General features: G+C 43.9%; 1 protein-coding gene and 1 long non-coding RNA gene across 3 annotated transcripts in view; both read left to right on the top strand.

The window, feature by feature from the left end:
- Nucleotides 1-4,718: 4,718 nt before the first annotated feature.
- Nucleotides 4,719-11,587, top strand: LOC128853476 (uncharacterized). Its single transcript, XR_008452018.1, has 3 exons — nt 4,719-4,929; nt 5,068-5,189; nt 10,435-11,587. It is a non-coding gene; the product is annotated as an uncharacterized LOC128853476 (long non-coding RNA).
- Nucleotides 11,588-13,635: 2,048 nt separating this feature from the next.
- The window catches only part of CMIP (c-Maf inducing protein), a 132,234-nt gene continuing 126,631 nt past the window's right edge, over nt 13,636-19,238 (top strand). Inside the window, exon 1 of one of the 2 annotated variants that reach the window (XM_054078673.1) lies at nt 13,636-14,257. In XM_054078673.1, coding sequence (XP_053934648.1) covers nt 13,976-14,257 — 282 coding nt within the window. In that variant the 5' untranslated portion in view covers nt 13,636-13,975. The remainder of the gene's footprint in view (nt 14,258-19,238) is intronic. The other variant, XM_054078674.1, reaches the window with a different exon arrangement.

Below are 19,238 nucleotides of genomic sequence, written 5' to 3'. Positions count from 1 at the left end.
TTATGAGCAAATTAGTGTGTTTGATCACTGAATGGATCTAGGGCATCCTCACAAAGCTCAGCCCTGCATATAAAGTCTTACAGATTAAACAAACGTCTGGATCCAGGGATCTGAAAGCTTACGGCTGCCTCATCCTTACTTTGAGTTAACTCCTGGCTAATGCACACTACCGCGCTGACACGTAGGCCGATTTTGTCATGGGGTTGACTTTTTGCAGGTTTCCCCTGTTTGCCCACGCTTCATCCACCCTGCCCTGTCCATAGCTACTGTGGTGGGGAACGATGTCCGTGCTTAGCAGTGGTATGGGACAGAAGGTTGTGGCCAGTAGCATGCAGGTGGTGATTGGGCAGGATGAGGGACATAGGTTTTGTGCTTGCCACTGATAGTCTATGCATAGTGCAAAGGGTTTTGGGCTGTTCTGGAGATCCAAGCCAGGAGGTTTAGGTGATTTCAGCAGAATGCAGTCCAGGATTTGACTTTAGGTACCTTTTCTTGCTGTCATAACTAGTTTAAAAGAATGTTGGCAATAAACAGCAAAATGTTGCTCACTTTAGCAAATGCAAAACCCATCTTGAATACATGCTCTCTCTTTTATTTTCTCTATTTTTTGTGCTCTGTTTGACAGTGGTTTCTGACTGTCTTCCAGCAAGGCAATACTCAAGCTGACTAGTATTTGTCACCTCATATGAGCTAAATATAATTTGGCTTTTATTTACCTCATAGTATTTCTCTAACAAGTTCTCTGATTTGAGTTCTTCCTGGAAAAAAAAGAATTCCCCACATTGCTGTCCTGATGCAAAATAAATAAAATCTTTCTGTCTTCTTGCCACATTTAAATCTATATATAACCTTGGTACACAGAGGAGATATCAGCTTGAGAATTGGCACGCTGAGGGTAAATAATGAATTTACAGTAAAGCCTGGTTATTGTTTGTAAAGACCTATTGAAAGCAGAAGACTGTTCTTAATTTTCTCTTGTAATCTCATTTCAAGATGTTTAGCTCGTAAGGGACTGTCAGAACGTGGGGCCTGGACTTCTATCTTCACTCTCCAGTTGAAAACCTGAAGGACACTCTGGTTTTCCACTCCTGACCGTGGTCAGGAGGAGAGGCCGCGGCCAATATAGGATGAGCTCCTGTGGGCCGCCGCTGTACAATTCTTGTCCAGAAGTGAAAAGAGCTGTTAATCCTGCCTTGTTTGCTTTGTACACCACACCCCTGCTTATTGCCCACGATCTAAATTACAGAGGCAGCTAAACTTGCTTCCTGTTAAAAACAATAGCCCTGGCTGACACATCGACTCGAAATGCACGAAGTGAAGTGCAGGCTGGAACGGCTGAGTGGGTTTTACGGGCAGATGGGCCCCATGGCTGGGGGTGCCCGTGCTGGTGGCCCCTGCGGTGGGGTCACTGCCTGTGCCCCAGCTGGGCAGCAGGCTAGAGAAACACACGGGGGCTGCTGGTAGCGAGCTGAGGAAAGAAATGACTTTATGGAGGATGTTCATGGAAATGTAGCAGAGAACACGGGGAAATCTTCCTGAAAAGAACAAGCATGAACAGGATCACTAAAGTTTTATGAATTTAGTGGGAATTTCTATAAGGAAGCTAGTTTCTGTGTCCAGCTGTCTCGAAATCCGAGTCTTGCTTTTCTCTGTAAGAAGGAGGATATTGTTTTGTTGCAGAAAATATTTTCATTAGGTAGTCTTCATTTGAAGGATCATATGCGGGGATATAAGACCTAATTTCCTCAGTTTCTTTTACCTCTTCTAGGAAATGCCTGCAGCAGTCAGAGCTGATGTTGTTTGTGTCTAATAGCACTATTGGGAAGAGTTGTGCTGCGTAGGAGTCCCTCTGCAAACAGAGGCTTTGTAGAAAATGTCCCAGGTATTTCTCAGGAACTATACTGGATTGCAGCCAAAATGTCATGGAGGACGTAGACAACAGACCCAGCACTTCGATGTACAAACATTTGTGTTCACTGTGTCTGGCTAACAAAGGCCAATACAAGGTGAGAGCAGATCTGCTGTCCTTTAAATACCTGGCTGCCAGTGGCAAAAATTTCTGATTCTGGTATATCGAGACACATTCAGTGACTGTGCCTATGGTCTTAGGATGTGTACCAGCTTCCAAAACAGGAATTATCTTTCTCTTGTTTGAAATGGAGAATGTCACTTGCATATAGGAGCACTGCTGCTTCCCCGTGTTTACCCTGGTGAGATGCCACTGGGTTCAGTTGTTTACGCTACAGCTGACCTGCCCGAATAGTGCAGTAAAGGGGTGGTGAGTCAGGCCCACAATTGTTCAAGTGCAGGAAAACAAGCAGTGTGTGCAAAGCGATCTGGGCACTGGAGCTGGAAAATCTGTCTGAACCCTTTTGCTCTTGGTTCGAGGAGACCTGTGTTATGAAATTGTTCCTGGGCCACTATTAAGACTTATTTTTCAAGGGATGCTGGCATGTTGGGAAACTTTGCACTTATTTCAATTTTAATGTTCTTTTGTTCTGCATTCTGACTCAAAATAATACCTTTCCCTGTGAGCTGGAATTACAGCTGGAACTGGGTAATGGGTTCAAAGTTAGTCCGGTATCCCAGAGATCTACCTCAGTGATGAGTGTTAGAAATAATTTTCCCTATCTCTACCTACAATTTCTCTGCTTACAGTTTCTGACGGAATCCTGGGCATAGCTTGGGAAGGTTCTCTCTCCCTGTTTGCATCCTTGCTTTGGGATCAGAAGACATCTGGCTCCATCGCTTTCTCAGCCTTTAGATAATTTACTGTGTCCATCTCTCTCCCAGCATGATCTATACAATCTTCCCCTGAGACATTTTAATGTCTGGAATGAACTCCCCCATCTTCTCCGGTGAACACTGGAGATTTAACTGTAGTCAAATCTACCCTTTTTTTCTCTCTAAATTATCCCTCACTGTCTCCTCCTTCCTTTTCTTGGTTTTAACTAACAACCTCATGAAATGCCTGACTGCTTGTTTTTTCTAGGAAAAAATTTTAAACAAAACCACATTCAGACGCACAGACATACACACACAAAACACGAACAATGAGCACTCACAGACAACCGACACCATGCTCACAGAGGCATGCTTATATAGATATACAATGACGTAAATCAACACCCAGAAGCATTTATTATATTATCCAGATATATACACAGAGGGACAGGCAGGTGGGTTAGGGCTGCGTTTTTACTGATGGATAAATGAAAACATCACTTTAATGCCCACAGGAGAGTATTTTGGAAAAGCGGTGGCAGTAACCACACCAGATATTAAAGGTGATAATGTCTCTTTATTCACCCTTTCAGAGTAATTGGCTTATCCTAGGAAATGGCAACTACTGCTGCATAGCAAGCATGAATCCATACGCTTTCATCATAGACATCAGTGTGAAAACAGCACAGCAGTCTTTCCCGAAATCATTCCCTGTTCCTAGGCAAAGAATGATTCCTGGAACTTGCATAGCTAAACTCCCTCTTTTGATTGCTCTCGGCAGCCCTGTCTTCCTTTTTTCTTTCTAAAAGCTATGAAAGCAAACTGAATTCCCTGCATACAATCATGGGAAGAATTATTCCCAGCTACGCAACTCCTAATGTATTAAACAGACATTTTCCTGAATGCCCACTGTCCAGAGAGTGTGAGGCATTAGGAAACACTGTAGTTCATTAGCAGCTGGTACTCGGTTACTCCCACACCCATTTAAAGAGGCATTTTAACCACAGATACAAGTTAACTGAAGCAGCTGCGTGAAGTAAACCAGAAGAAGGTCTTCTTTTCTGGCCCATATGCAGGTTTTCACATTAGAAACTGCTGCTAAACTAACTGTAACCTCCTTAGATGTCCTTGAACCATGGGATTCACTGGTGTCTTCAATATGCTTATACTTAGTTATGAGCTATATGGTATAAGTGTACATAAGCACACTATACCAGCCTCATGATCCCTACTTGCACCTTTCTACCCAGTGCCTCAGTCTGACTAACTTCACCCAACGTCTTTTTTATTTCTTGTTTCACTGCTCAAATTTAAATAGTGTTTAGAACTGTAATGATCTTCTTTGCTCTTGATTACAGGACCAACGGAAGGCCAAACCCCAACTGTCTGTAGTTACAAAAGAGACTTGGTACACACATAAGACCTTTGTTCTGCGGGTGTTGATGATAACCCAGCCCAACCCCACTCTGCTCACCTCACATCCATGCACTGGTGCAGCTCCTCCCTCTCCTCCCATCACCTGTGTGGATGTGGTAAACAAATGTAAATTGATATCCACATTGGTGCAATTTGCTGATGGAGTTAACCATTTCACAAGTTGTTTTTTACTAACAGCCTAACCATCCCTAATACTCCCAGGGTCTTACTAACAGCTTCAGGAGCTAGTGCCAGACAGGTGGTTTGTTCCTATAATGCCCTGTTCTGCATTTGTATCTTAAAGCTTTCCATAGCATCAAAGAAAAGCTCAATCAAGATCTACTCTTTCTAGTTCTTTTACATATTATGGGAAAATAGCCTTATGTACTGAAAGCCAATTTTATATATTGAAGAAAATGCCTCCATTTTGGAACACTACGGTAGCTCAGAAACTCATTTCTGTGGTCAGCTGTGGCCTTGGGCACTATCAAAGCTATATGCATAATTTTTTTCTTTTTTTTTTTTTTTTTTCCCCTGGTTGTGATGTGTGATGTGTTTCTTCCAGGTATATGGTACAATCTGTCCATGTGGGTGAAATCTACCATCACTGACCATCTGTTCTTTTCAGAGAATTCTCTTGAATTTATCATCATCTTGCTCTGTCGCACGTCAGCTGGGGACTGCCCAAGAGACACCACCGTTCTCTTTTTTTTCTGTTTCCCTTTGGGTTGTAAAGCCTCCAAGGATATTATACTTCCAAGAAATCAGCTATGCTTAGCTGATGGACAGGTAAAAATTACAAGGTATACAATTACCAAAGCATATCCAAACACCTAATTTCCCCAGTTGTATTTGGGAATCTATAAACGGTGAAAGATAACTATGTTAAATTGATGCTTCTCTCTGCCCTTTATATTTCTTTCTTAGGCTTAAGTGAGGACTGTCTTAGAAGGTTGCTTGCTTAGCACAACAAAGCCACAGCACTGGATGGTGTGCACTATCATCAAATGGGAGTTTCTACTTTGCTTTATAACCCTGCTCATATTAAGGTAATGCTAGGAAAAGACGGGGACAAGTGGGAGAGTTTCAGCTGCCTTTTGTGTAATATTGTTTTGAAATGATTGCAACACAGTAATTTCATAATTAAAACAATAATTAAGGATGTTATTTTGCCTTCTCTTTCTTACTCTATGACACCTCTTCAACAGAAAATCTGTGGATACTAATCCTGCTAATACTTGATGCTCTTTTCCATTCTGCTTTTTTTTCTCCTCTGGTCTTTCAATAAGTAATCCAAGTCTTTCAGCATTTCATCCACTTCTGATTTCGCTTCCCTAGTGTGTTGATTCAGTGGCTGAAGATATACTTCCCTAATCTGTGGACTACCTTTTTCTTTCTTAGTTTGTCTTCCTCTGCTTTGGGGAAACTTCACCTTACTGTGATGAGGTCACAGCTCTGCATCATGTCCCACTTCCCTTTGACTTTTAAGACTTATTTGTGTTACAGTGATGTTTTATAAATGTTAAAAGCTAATAAAGTATTTCGGACTGACGAGCACTTACAGCTTGGAATGAGTGGCAGGGTGTAACCTACTGATGAAATAGGAAATATTAGCTGGGGGTGGGAACAATAATGCAGAAACGGAAATGGTGATTTTTTACCACGTCCTGCCAAAGGACAGTTTTTTATATACATCTTGATGGTGGTAAGCACTAAGGGAAAATGAGAGGGCAGCCTGATGAAGTTTGTCGGAAGTGCTTCTTTTTTCCAGGGCTTATTTCCATTCCTAACTGTGTGGGTGGCCGTGGAAGAAGGTAGAGGTTCATAGGGAAGAAGTTTACCACTTAGGGCTGCTGTGATTTAGAAGGGTGAATATATCTGATGCAGCAAAGCAGAAAAGACATTTCAGGCCTTCCCCCCCTTTCTTTGTGTCTTCTGCTTATTTCCTTCCTATCTACTCGTTTGTTTATTTTAGAATCATAGAATAGTTAGGGTTGGAAGGGACCTTAAAGATCATCTAGTTCCAACCCCCTGCCATGGGCAGGGACACCTCCCACTAAATCAGGCTGCCCAAAGCCCACCCAGCCTGGCCTTGAACACCTCCAGGGATAGGGCAGCCATAACTTCCCTGGGCAACCTGTTCCAGTGTCTCACTACTCTCATGGTAAAGAAATTCTTCCTAATATCCAGTCTAAATCTGCCCCTCTACAGTTCCCCTTTCCCCCTCCTCCCCCATTCCCCCTCCTGTAGGTCCCCTTCAGGTACTGGAAGGTCGCTATAAGATCTCTGAGCCTTCTCTTCTCCAGGCTGAACAACCCCAAATCTCTCAGCCTGTTCTCATAGGGAAGGCACTCCAGCCCTACAATCATCTTTGTAGCTCTCCTCGGGACCCATTCCAACAGCTCCATATCCTTCTTACATTGAGGATTCCAGAACTGGACACAGTATTCCAGATGAGGTCTCACAAGAGAGGAATAGAGGGGCAGAATTGCTTCCCTTGCCCTGCTGGACACACTTCTTTTGATGCAGCCCAGGATACGGTTGGCCTTCTGGGCTGTGAGCGCACATTGCCGGCTCATGTCGAGCTGCTTATTGACCAGCAGCCCATGTCCTTCTCTGCAGGACTGCTCTCAATCACATCGCCTCCCATCGTGTACTGAAAACGAGGATTGCCCCAATCCAGGTGCAGGAATTTACACTTGGCCTTGTTGAACCTCATGAGGTTCTCAGAGGCCCACTTTTCCAGGTCTGTCCAGGTCCCTCTGGATGACATCCTGGCCTTCTGGCGTGGCAACTACACCACTCAGTTTGGCGTCATCTGCAAACTTGCAGAGGGTGCACTCTATCTCGCTGTCAATATCATCGATAAAGATACTGAACAGCACCGGTCCCACTACGGACCCCTGAAGGACACCACTTGTCACGGATCTCCATCTGGACTTTGAGCCATTGACCACTACTCTTTGAATACGACCATCCAACCAGTTTCTCATGCACTGTACCGTCCACCCATCAAAACCATCTCTCTCCAACTTGAAGAGAAGGATGTTGTGAGGGACTGTGTCAAAGGCTTTATAGAAGTCTAGATAGATCACATCCGTCTGTTTACCCGTGTCCACTGCTGTGTTTACCCCATCATAGAAAGCCACCAAGTTGGTCAGACAGGACTTGCCCCTGGTGAAGCCATGCTGGCTGCCATTGATCACCTCCATGTCCTCCATGTGCTTTAGCATAGCTTCTAGGAGGATCTGTTCCATGATCTTCCCAGGCACAGAGGTGAGGCTGGCAGGTCAATAGTTCTCAGGGTCGTCTTTTCTACCCTTTTTAAAAATGGGCACAACATTACCCTTCTTCTGGTCACCAGGGACTTCTCCTGACTGCCATGACTTTTCAAATATCATGGAGAGTGGCTTGGCAACCACATCTGCCAATTCCCACAGGACTCTGGGATGCATCTCATCAGGTCCCATGGACTTATATATGTTCAGGTTCCTCAGATGGTTGCTTCTTTGTTTCTGCTTGTCCAACTCAGACTTAGACCTGCGATTATAGACTTGAGACTTCCTCTTTCCACTTAAATAAATTCCTCCACCACAGCAAATCTGTTAATGCTGCTTCTGTTCAGATATATTTTACCCTCTTTGCCTAGTGTGCTATCCTACTAATATCAGATCAGGTTAAAATTAGACTGGTGTGCTGCTCAGATCAGCAGATGGCAGACTCCTTCTAGCAATGGATGCCACCAACTTCAGCCTACTTTCCCCCTACATCAGAACATCTGATGATGGCAGGCAGAAAAAAGTATGATTTCTGCATCATGCACTCAAAATTGTGCATTATGTCATTAAGGAATCAAAGATATATGTGTCACCAGAGACTGTTAGCATGATAGTGCAATGTGCATCACCTGGGAAAGCAAGAACACTGAGAGTGAATAAACCTGAGAACAGTAGAAATCTGAAAGTCAGAGAGTTACAAGCTCACATCAGAGTCTGACTTCTTGCTGCTCCACCTGTGAAGTGCCCTCTAAAATTAGCGTTAGGCTCAGAAGCGGGCAATGAGAAATTCGGGGAAAAGAAAGAGATGCTTGAAATGCAAGCTTTATTTCATGCATCTGTGATCAATGGCGCCCCAATTAAGCCCTTCCTTCCCTTAGGGGCAACTACAGAACGGGAGGGTGTTTCTTTAATCTTTATCTAGTTAAGCTTTAAATGACCATCACTCCTTTTAGGAAACAATTCTGTTTCCCAAAGTTTTATGACTTGCTGAATCCTCTTAACACCACCATGCTGATTAATTTAAACAAACTTCAAATGCGGGCCTTTAAGCGTTACTGATACAGCATCTCTTTTATGTTTTGTGTGTTTGCTTGAATGTGTTGTATTCCCCAGTTTCACTGAAGAATGATTTAAAAGTATTTTTTTAAACAATGCAGCATTGTTATGAAAATGAGCTGACTAGTGAGTGTGATAGCAGGAATTTGCTCTGAGTCAACACTGGCAATTTGTAAGCATTGACTAATGAATTCCATAATCCACTAGCACCTCTGTGAGTAAGGGAAGAAAGCTCCATTATCTCTAATATGCATCGAGGTTTCAAACATGAGAGGGACAGCTGATGCGTAAGAGTCTAAACAAACGGATACTGAATACAAGTTGGGAATTCCTGGTACTTCCTTCTCTGCTTGGAAAAACTGTATCTCACAACTCTGTGCAGACAGCTCTCGGGTATGTTAGGAGAGGAGCGGAGGTTTTTTTAGAGAAAGCAGCCTCTAACAGAAAATTTCAGTGAGAGACAATGAAAGGAGATTTTTTTTTTCTTCTCTGTTTGACTGGGAGAAGAGTTTGCTAAAACATCTATTAATACTGTAACAGTCTGTAAAATAAATTATAAGGTGGAGTAAGGGGTTATTTTATTCCTTTTTTTTGTTTTCTCCTTGAAACTGTACTACAAATTCACCAGAGCCCCTTTAGGGACGGTGCTTCCCTCACGTAAGCACATATCCTGTTGAGGCATCTCAGTGTTTACATCTGGCCCTCGGAATCATAGCATCCCTCAAGTTGGAAGGGACCCATAAGGATCATTCAGCCCATGCTCCTCACAGTACTACCTACATCAGCTCCTCATACAGCTTGCCATAGAACGCCATTGCACAGATTTACACTCAAGCAAGGTGCCTTAAGGCAATATTTTTTCCTGCATAGTTTTGGCATCTCCAGTGTTTTCTCATGGTTTTCCTGAGACCCCACTGCTACGCCACTTGTGTGTTATTAGCACTGAGCACTACTTGCAAATTGCAGTCTTCTTTGGCTTCAGAAGATCATATTGTTTTTGTTGTAACACATGGTTACCAAGATTAAGAAGCTATGTCACGACGGCGCTTCTGTTTTGGCATCCAGGAATGACCTCTGCGGAACACCTGATGGAGTTGAGTGTAGACAGGCAAGAGACCAAATGCTGGAAATACATGATAGGCATTTGTTCTTAAGACTAGAGTCCCACTTGGAATTTGCAAATGATTGTGTTTATGGGCCTTCCTGGTATTATGGGCATTTAACTGAGCAGATAAGTATTCTGAATAATACAGATCACAACCAAATTACTTTTGAAGAAGGGAAAAAAACTCTGAATTTATTTCTCTGTTGCCCACCCAGAATTCTGTCTGTCTTAAATTCCACAGTGGGTATATCCCAGTTTTCCAGGCGACTGTGTTTTTTAGGAAGTGATGCTTCTGTTTACAAAGCCAGTGAGTAACAACAACAACAATAATAATACTAGATACAAAGAAGTACAAATGAAAGGGCAGAGGTCAGGAGCAGGGTATAGGACTGGCAGGTGGATCTGAATTATCCTTCTGCCACTGACCTTTCTTCTAGAAGAAACATCCTTACCTCTCCCTGCTCCTCTGATAGCCCCACTCTTGTTTTGGCACTGCACAGTAGGATAAGTCTCTCTCTAACTCTCTTTTCATATCTGATCTGGATTTACAGACCCTGCCTTAAAAGAGCTTCTGCTTGGTAGTAATATCAAAAATAACAAATGCTCAACTTTCATTTCCAAAGCCTGCATTTCTGTTCTAGCAGAGAAATTAAGTATTTCATAGAAAACCTCACAGATTCTTGAATTATTCAAAACTGGTAGCATACCCATAAGCACCTTGTGAGTAGCTAGAAGTACTTTTTCACTGATCTTCTATTTATTATGAATTATTTGCTCAGTGTTTATTATAGGAATGAATTACTTGTGTCTCAATTTTCTGATAAACTTCTGGTTGGATTTCTTCATAAAAATTAGATTCTGTGGAGAAAACTAAAACATACGGCAATCCTCGAATGCCACCTTGATATGCTGCCAACCATGTATACCTAAGACGTCTGCTGGGCTACATGGAGCCAGAAGAGTAAGCCTGGAAAAACACAAAGCTGGGAATACAATTCATCCAAACTCTGCTCGGTATAATTTATAAGGGACATGAGAAGGATGTTAGTTTTAATATGTTCAGCATTGGGTCACATACCAGCCATTTGCCGCAGCAAGCAGCGTGTTTCAATTTCACTTGTCTAGACAGAGTTTTGGGTTGTCCCGTTCTGGCAGGCAATGTGAGATTTCATACCTTGATCTTATCATTCTATGTTGAATTTACTTCAGAGAGAACACCTGCAGCCTGAAAGTGTGGATTCAGTGAGAGCTGCAAATGCAGAGCACCTCTGAGGATGTAGACCTCTGTCCTTGACAGGGGCTGCTAGCAGCAGTCCTTGCCTGATGTATTGTGTTTTTGCAATATCTCAATGGATTTCAATGATTTTGAACAGTGGTTTTCCAGCAGAGGCTTCCAGGTAACTCCTGGGTTGACTGCTAAAGACCACCCTTGCATTTTTTTGCTACCTTCTGTGGAACATGAGTGGAAAACATCGGCTCGAATTTGCCAGGAAATTCACTGAAGAACACCATATCCCTTACATATCGTCCTCCCACTGGCGAGCAGCTCTCAGAGACGACAATTACGGTAGACTTAAAGCAGTGGTTTGAACAGCTGGCTGGTTTGTGCAGACTTTCACCAAAATAGTCACACTGGTTGCGGTTCTCGCTGATCGAAGTGTTGATGCAGATGAATGTATGTGCATAATTCCAGTATTGATACTATTATTGTTTGTAGCAAAACAGTGCCTTGGGTCAAACAACAGGTCTTCCTTGTACCAGGCACCCCAGGAACTCCTAGAAACTGACAGTTCCTGTGCTAAAAGGCTTACAGATAAACAAAGCTTCCTTTTTAAATTGTTTGCAAGTCTTCTTTATATGATTATTATTTTTATTGCAGATCCATGCATATTTACAGGTATGAGTAGATCTGGATTTGGCTTTACTTCAGTGTAAATGCCTGTGTCGCTTATCCCCAGCAGTCTATGGTACACAAAGCTCTGTGGGAACCGCCTGTAAACTTTGGTGCATTTTGACCAGTCAGTGTGTTTAATTTCAGGAGGTAAGTTAATTACCAAGCCCATGAGATACTGATGTGAACCTCTATAAAAGTGGTTTTTGTCTTGCTCTTGGTGGTATTATTCATGTCATTAAATTAGTATCTTTCTTCTAACCTTAGCCAAATTGCATAATTCAGTGCATCATTCTATCAACCATCACACAGGAGAATTTCAGGGACTTCCCATAGCTTTTTATAAACAATTTTGATGCTAACGTAACAAAAGTATCAATCCAATTTGCCAGTAATTGATAGGTTACAAAAACCTTCCCTCCTGAAAGTGTTTAAACAGCAATTCTCCCATCAAATGCAAGCCTATTTCAACACAACAGCCCTATAATAACACACGTGATGGACACGCTTGCAGTAATTGTGGTCCAGCCAGTCATATATTGTCTTTGACAGCAGACACTACAAAAGGCTTTATGGCAAAGCCTCCCAAACCCTTCCAGTTGCAGCTTGCCTCTCCAGCAGATAATCCGTGTAACTCGTGATGGGAACATGTCAGATGAAAGAGCTTTCTGTTGGGCGGGCTCACGATTCTGCTCGTAACTGCTGGCACCTCACTTGGCATGGTGACCTTTCATGTGAGAACTATTGCACTAGAAGAAGCCACCAGAAGCCCAGCCGCAGGTACGTGCTGTGAAATAACTGACTTGTCACAGGGCAGACCATCCTTTTCCCAACCTCCCTCAAGTAGAGAGGAGTTTCAACTTTTAAACACAAAGGCTTATACTTCCTCCAAATATTTTGCTCGTAAATTTTGCTGTAAATTCCTTCTAAGTTCTGGACCTCAACAATACCCAGATCAGTCTCAAAGTTTAATGGCAGGAGCACACATTATGTGAAATGTAATTTTTTTGTTGGCCCTAAACTGGTTGTTCAAATGAGAAAATTTAAATAGAGATCCACTTTCTACCATTGCTTTTTTACAGTGCTGAGAAAAAAAGCAATTTACCACTGTACCGTTTCTCTTGACACAGCATCCATGCTGCACGTGGCATTACTGAGCTGTTACACAGGTCTGAGAAGGGAGTTATTTTTTTCCATTGGAGTTTTTTTTGAGGTGGTCAACAATTGTTCAGTGATCACAGAGAGGATCTCGATGCCCTGCACAGCACCGCATCATCAACTTCTGCCATTAATGGGTATAAACTGGAGAAGGGCAGATTTCTGGACATAAGGAATTTCTTCACTGTGAGGGTGGTGAGGCCCTGGCCCAGGTTGCCCAGGGAAGCTGTGGCTGCCCCATCCCTGGAGGTGTTCAAGGCCAGGTTGGATGGTGATCCAGTGGGAGGTGTCCGTGCCCATGGCAGCAGGGCTGGGAGCTGGATGGGCTGTAAGGTCCCATCCAACCCAAACCATTCTATGAGTCTACGATTCCCTGCTGGTCCCAGTTTCTCCATAAAGCCTGAGGAAAAGAATCACCAGTGGGAGCCACCGGGGAAGCTGACAGCGACCAGGCTCGGGGTTTTCCCTCAATGCTTTCTGCGGTGGTCGCCCTCAAAGCCGGAACGCAGACGCTCCAAACTCAACCAGTAACGCGCTGTCACCCCTTCCCTTTTCCCCTCCTCGCCACGGGTGAGGCGGACACCCGCCCGGGCTGGAGGAAGCGGGGGATTCACCGCACCCACTCCGCCCTCCGTGGGGCGCCCGGGGATCCCCTTGGGGCGAGGGGACCTGCACGTGTGCCCTCCCCTCCCGCGGTCAGCCTTTGCCCCTCGATGAGGCGACAGCGCCGAGGGGCCCCGTGCAAGAGGCGAGAGGAGGCGCGAAGGCGCCCCTCGCCCGCTGCCCCCGGCGGCTCCGCGGCCGCTGACGTCAGGGCGGGGTCACGTGACAGCGCCGGGGCCAATCGGGCGCCGCTCCGGCGAGGAGCTGTTGGGCAGCGCTCGCTCTTCTCTCTCTCGCCGCCTCCTCCTCCTCCTCCCGCGGCGGTGGCGGCGGCGGCGGCGGCGCGCGTGGAGACACACACACACACACACACACACACACGCGCGCGGACCCACGCACCCACCTCCACATGCACGCGCGTCGCCGCGCACGCGCCCCGCGGGCAAGGAAGGAGCCGCGGCCGGACGCCCCGCAGCCCGCGGAGCCCCCGCGCTCCGCCCGCCGCCCGCAGCATGGACGCGGCGCTCTGAGAGCCGCGGGGCTCCCGTAAGGATTTCTTCCTCCGGCTTCAACCCCTCCATCCTTCCCTAGTTTCGTATTTTTTTTATTTTATTTTATTTTCCTCCTCTTTTTTTTTTTTTTTTTAAACGTCCGCACGGGGTTGGATTTTTTTTCCCCCTCTTAATTATTCCGTGCGTGGCTCGTTCCCCCCGCGCGGCGCCGCCCCCCGGGCGCGGGGCTGCCATGGATCGCGGGGGCGGCGAGCGCCGGCAGCCCGAGGAGAGCCGGGCGCTGCTGGGCGAGATGTCCGCTCCCGACGGGAATAAAATGGGTGCCGCGCCGTGCCGGAGAGCGCTGCTGCACTGCCACGGCATGAGGTACAAGCTGCTGCAGGAGGGGGACATCCAGGTGTGTGTCATCCGGCACCCCCGGACGTTTCTCAGCAAGATCCTCACCTCCAAGTTCCTGCGGCGGTGGGAGCCGCACCACTTGGCGCTGGCGGACAACAGCGTCGCCTCGGCCACGGTGAGAGCGCGGCGGGGGGCGGGGGGCGAGTGGGGGGGTCCGTGTGTCTGTGTGTCTCTGATACGTGTGTCTCTGTAAAGGTGTCTCTGCGTGTGTCTCTGTGTGTCTCTGATACAATGTCTCCGTATAGGTGTCCCTATCTGTATGTGTCTTCGTATATGTGTCTGTCGTACAGTGTGTCTGTATGTGTATTTGTCTCTATGTGGGTATGTGTATGTGTCTCTCTGTCTGTCTCTCTGTCTCTGTGTGTCTATGTGTCTGTCTCTGTGTGTCTGTCTCTGTGTCTCTGTGTGTGCCTATGTGTGTGTATATGTCTGTGTCTGTGCATGTGTGTCTATCTGTGTGTCTGTGTCTCTGTGTTTGTATATGTCTGTGCATGTGTGTATGTCTGTATATGTGTGTGTGTCTGTGTGCGTTTCTCTCTGTGTGTATGTGCATGTCTGTATGTGTGTCTATGTCTGTGTGTGTGTCTGTCTCTGTATCTGTGTGTGTGTCTGTGTCTGTCTCTCTGTGCGTCTGTGTGTGTATATGTCTGTGCATGTGTGTATGTCTATATGTGCGTATGTGTCTGTGTTTCTCTGTGTGTCTCTGTGTGTGTCTCTGTCTCTGTGTTCACACCGGGGCCCCCCGCGGGTTTCGGTGTGCGAGGGCTTCTCTGCTCCCGTGCATCCCCGAACGCCTGCTTGATTTTATTCTCCCCATCTTTGTAACCCTCGAGATATTTTGCAGTTTCGGTGCTTTATTTTCCAAGCAACTCCAATTTCCTCCCAATATTATTGTTAGTATTGTTTGGTTTTGGGTTTTTTTTTTTCCATTTTATTTGTAATCAATCCCCCTTCTCACCATGAAAGTGACGGGGAGTCCCCTCCCCGCTCCTCGGCAGCCCCGGCCATCTGCTGGCACGCCGGCCGAGCTGGAGCCGAGGGACCTGGAGGATGCTTTTCATTCAGGAGCGAAGGCTCCGGGCTGCACGGGTTCCAATCTGCTTCGTTTCAGGCCTGGTTTTGGGCATCTGATTTGGTGGCCACATACCCTGCCCAGACACGGGCAGCGTGGTTGTAAAATAAAGGAGATTTCTTAGGGTTTTCTTCCTAATGGAAAATGATGCAAGAGAAAAATGCGAGGTGGTGGTAGCGACAGTACAAAAGATGTGTAATAGAGGGATGCAGTCTTTAAATATACGATGAATAAGTCTAAATACACGTACAACTTAAAATTTCATGGCCAGCATTATTTGAACATTCGTATCGTTTGTGATGTGACTACACCCGGATTTTTGTCTAACAGCGATTAACACAGCTCGCTAAACATGCTTTACAACTGATTTTTAATCATTCAGTTCTTCGATCGTGCCCTTTTTTCATTTATATATAAAAGCCTCGTTTTTCTCAATGGCTTCGTTCTGGCCTTCCTATAGGACACTGGAGATAGGAGAGAGTGGATTGGCTTTTGTGTAGGTTTCTATTAATGATGTCTTTAAATGGGATTCATCCAGGCTGTGCTGTGCTCGGAGGTTGGATTTTTTCACACTTTGGTGCACAGACCCAGTGTGTGCGAGTGCCTCTCCTGCATTATGCTCTGCTGTGGAGTATTCAGAGCAGGTTTTCAGTGGGAGCTGCTTTAACCTTCAGACACACCAGCTGCCTCTTCTCGCGGAGCTTTTTTTTGTGCCACAATGACATCTCTTCTTAACATTTCCACTGGGCTGTCGAGGATGTTTCCAAGGGAATATTTTTTTTTTTCTTTCATAGAGCTGCTATGTAAAGAGAGAAGGAAAACTCGGTTGAGCGTGGCTGGAGGAAACCCCCAAAAGACAGGAGCACAGGGAGTTCTTGCAGTTCTTCATTTTAGTAAGATAGCATCAGCCTGGAGGGGAAGTTGAATATCAGTGGAGATGAGGCATTTTCCTGACGATATCCATAGGTGATTATTTCTGAGCAAAGAAGAAGGACGCTGGTAGGGATAGGCATGGATATGATTCAGATGTTTCTCCCTGCGCTGTGGCAATACAAGCCGTGAAGTTGTATTTGTTCAGGACCTGTCAAACTCTCCTTGCTGGCAAAGCTGTTGCCAAAGACACTGGCTCTGAGAAAATGTAGTCTGAAGTCCTATGGGGTTGTGCTTTTAATTAATGTTGAGGCATTCTCATTCCTAATTATTTTATGTATATAAATAGCGAGAAGATACTACAAAATGGTACATGCCATTGCAGGCTCCATTTTGTTAAGCAGTGCTCTTCGTGCTTGGTCTTGCGCCTTATGATTTTTTTTCCAGCCGTAACTCACCAAGTAAATAGCATTACTCATAGAAATACCTGTGCTTTATTATTTCAGGTAGCGTCCTTGGTTTCCAGGGAGTAATTAAGGCACTAGGATAAGATTTGCGTTCACTTGTTGCGTGAATATACATTTAGCAGGCATTTTTCAGATGTTGGTTCTGCAATGTCTAGATTTTACTCTGATTTGAGCTGAAAAGATGTGATTTAAGCGAAAAATGCGGTAGCTTAACTTCTGCTCCCTGTGGCAGTGGGGTGCAGGCACAATGCCAAAACCTCCTGAAACTCTAGGTAGATATTTAAATGCAACTAATTCAGTTTTCAAGAGATGTAGAAAAATAACCACACCATCCATTGAAAGTGAGCATTGGGAGCACTCAACAGCTTTGATAACAAGGTCATTTTTACACATATGGCTTTCCACAGGCAGGGTGCTTTATGAACAGCCACTAATTAATCTTCACATCATCCCTTTGCAAATCCTCTGGCATGACGAGTTCTGCTGCATTCTATGTAACATGAATAAAATTGAACAGGAAAATAACATCACTTTGTTCTGCATTTGAAAGCAAAAGTTGTAATGACAGCTAAATCCAGATCTGGCCAATTATATCCTTGAGTAAAGATGATAACTTATTTGTTGATTCCACGCACTTTCTGTCCTTTTTATTGACACTCAAGATGTACATTTGAATTAAAATCTTCTCAAAATGAGCTCTTATCTGTCAGTGCCTGGGCTGCAATACAGGAGTCAACATTGGTTTGTGTATGGATTATTAATCTGCTTTTTTTCCATAGGTAGACACTGTATGAACCTACACACAGGTCTGAATAATGAGATCCTACTTACAGCTTTTTTTGCAAGAGCTGACTACTTGCATTGTTTAATTAGGCAGTTAAATGTTTTGTGCTGATGAGATAGCTTTCTGTAGCTGAATCACTATGCAAGAATGTAATGGAACAAGTGTTAGGTCATCTTATTTTCACAAAATTTAGGGAGGAGAAAAATCATGTTCTCTAAAAAGTGCTTTTTCTGACAGTATTACAAGTGGCTGTTTAAATTACCAATCATGTTCATAGTAATAATCATATTCTGTAGTGGTATATGTGCTTGGTTCACAAATTGGAAGGTATTAGCTTGTGGAGAGGAGAGACCTGTAGGTCTCAGCAGGTGTTGGGACTTTATCTGATTTACATGCTGTTTCCTTTGTTTGCTACATGTTTCTCATTTCTCTAAGAATGGGTTAAACATAGTACAGTTTCACTGTTAGTTTCACTCGCATCAGGTCCAGGCTTTCATTCTGCTTAAGATTTTTTGGGTGAAAGTAATTTTTTTTTTTTTTTTTAATGTGAATGCTAAAGTCCCAGTAGGAAATTTTGATACTTACAAACTTTGTTTGCCAAACAACAGCTTGCCTGGGGATGAATCTGACTTTTTCCCTCATGGGAGGAATAATGTTTATTTTATAAACACCTACCAAACTCAAATGTAGCGCCGTTACTAATTTTTTTCCCAGTGAGATCTGTCCTTGCACAGTTTGAAGGGCAGTGATAGTAAAAACAAAGACAACAATAAAATCAAATTTTATATTCTTTGTTTGATTTTTTTTTTGTTTGAGGGAGGTTGAAGAATAAAAGTATGGCTGTCTTCAGCAGAAATGTTAAAATATAATTTTCAGTAGTTCATAGGTAGCCATGATGTCTGAACTTCCATGCCTTTAATATCCTTCTGCCTTGTTCCTTTTATGTCTCTTCCCTGCTTTTCTCTTTCTTGCACCGTTAGGGAATACATGTTTAGGACAAACAATCTTAAAGCACTGGGTTGCAAAAAAGACTTGTGATACATGTGTATGTGCAGCAGACAGAGAAAGAATAAATAAGCGATTCATTTTCGCTGACTAGAGATGACCTCTAATTTCCATCTGAGGAGATAAGGCATTATTGAAACCATGAAGTTACTCATTAATATCCCCCAAGGAGGTGGAAACTTTGGCTTTTCATGCCCATTTGACATTTCTTGGTTTCACCTTGGCAGGTAAGTTGAGTGTAATGTAGTGTTATAGTCAAAGTTGGTGACAATCCTGAAAAGCTTTGAGTGTCTTTTAAACTTTTTTCTGTACAAAAGATATGCATGAAGATGATGATAGTTTATTGAGCAGCCAGCTAGTCAGAAATATATTTGCAACAAGAACATAAGTGGATTAGGGAACTGCATTTATATTTTTTTCTAGAGACAGGAGCGTACCCAATTAATATTAAATGAGGCAGGATGATATGTTTCAAATAGAAGAAGCAGAGTAGAAAATTGTCTTCTGATTGTTTTTTGAAATTCAACAATTCTTCTGCGTATGTTTCAGCATGCTATTACATGTCTTTCCTTCCTTCTTTTGGTAAAGATAGAACAAAAATTCCTATCAAGCCAGACTCATTGTTTACTTTAGCACAGGTTCCCATTAGTTAGAAAAACACACTTTTAAAAATTAAATTTCCCTTGAAAAACAATATGCTTAAGTTGGAAGTATTGTGTAGAGCCTAGAAGTTTGAAAACAATCTTACAAGACTAATTTCTTTAAAGCTTTCCTGGAAAACAAGTGTTATAGCACTAGTCAGGTTACAAAGAGAATTATTATGAATTAGCGAGGATAATAATAATAAAAAGAAAAGTAAACAATCTGCTTGGTAAAACAAGTGCTGTCCTTAAGTCCT

Source organism: Cuculus canorus, chromosome 13, assembly GCF_017976375.1.
Source record: "Cuculus canorus isolate bCucCan1 chromosome 13, bCucCan1.pri, whole genome shotgun sequence".
Lineage (NCBI taxonomy): Eukaryota > Metazoa > Chordata > Aves > Cuculiformes > Cuculidae > Cuculus > Cuculus canorus.
This window is presented reverse-complemented; position numbering and strand designations above follow the sequence as displayed.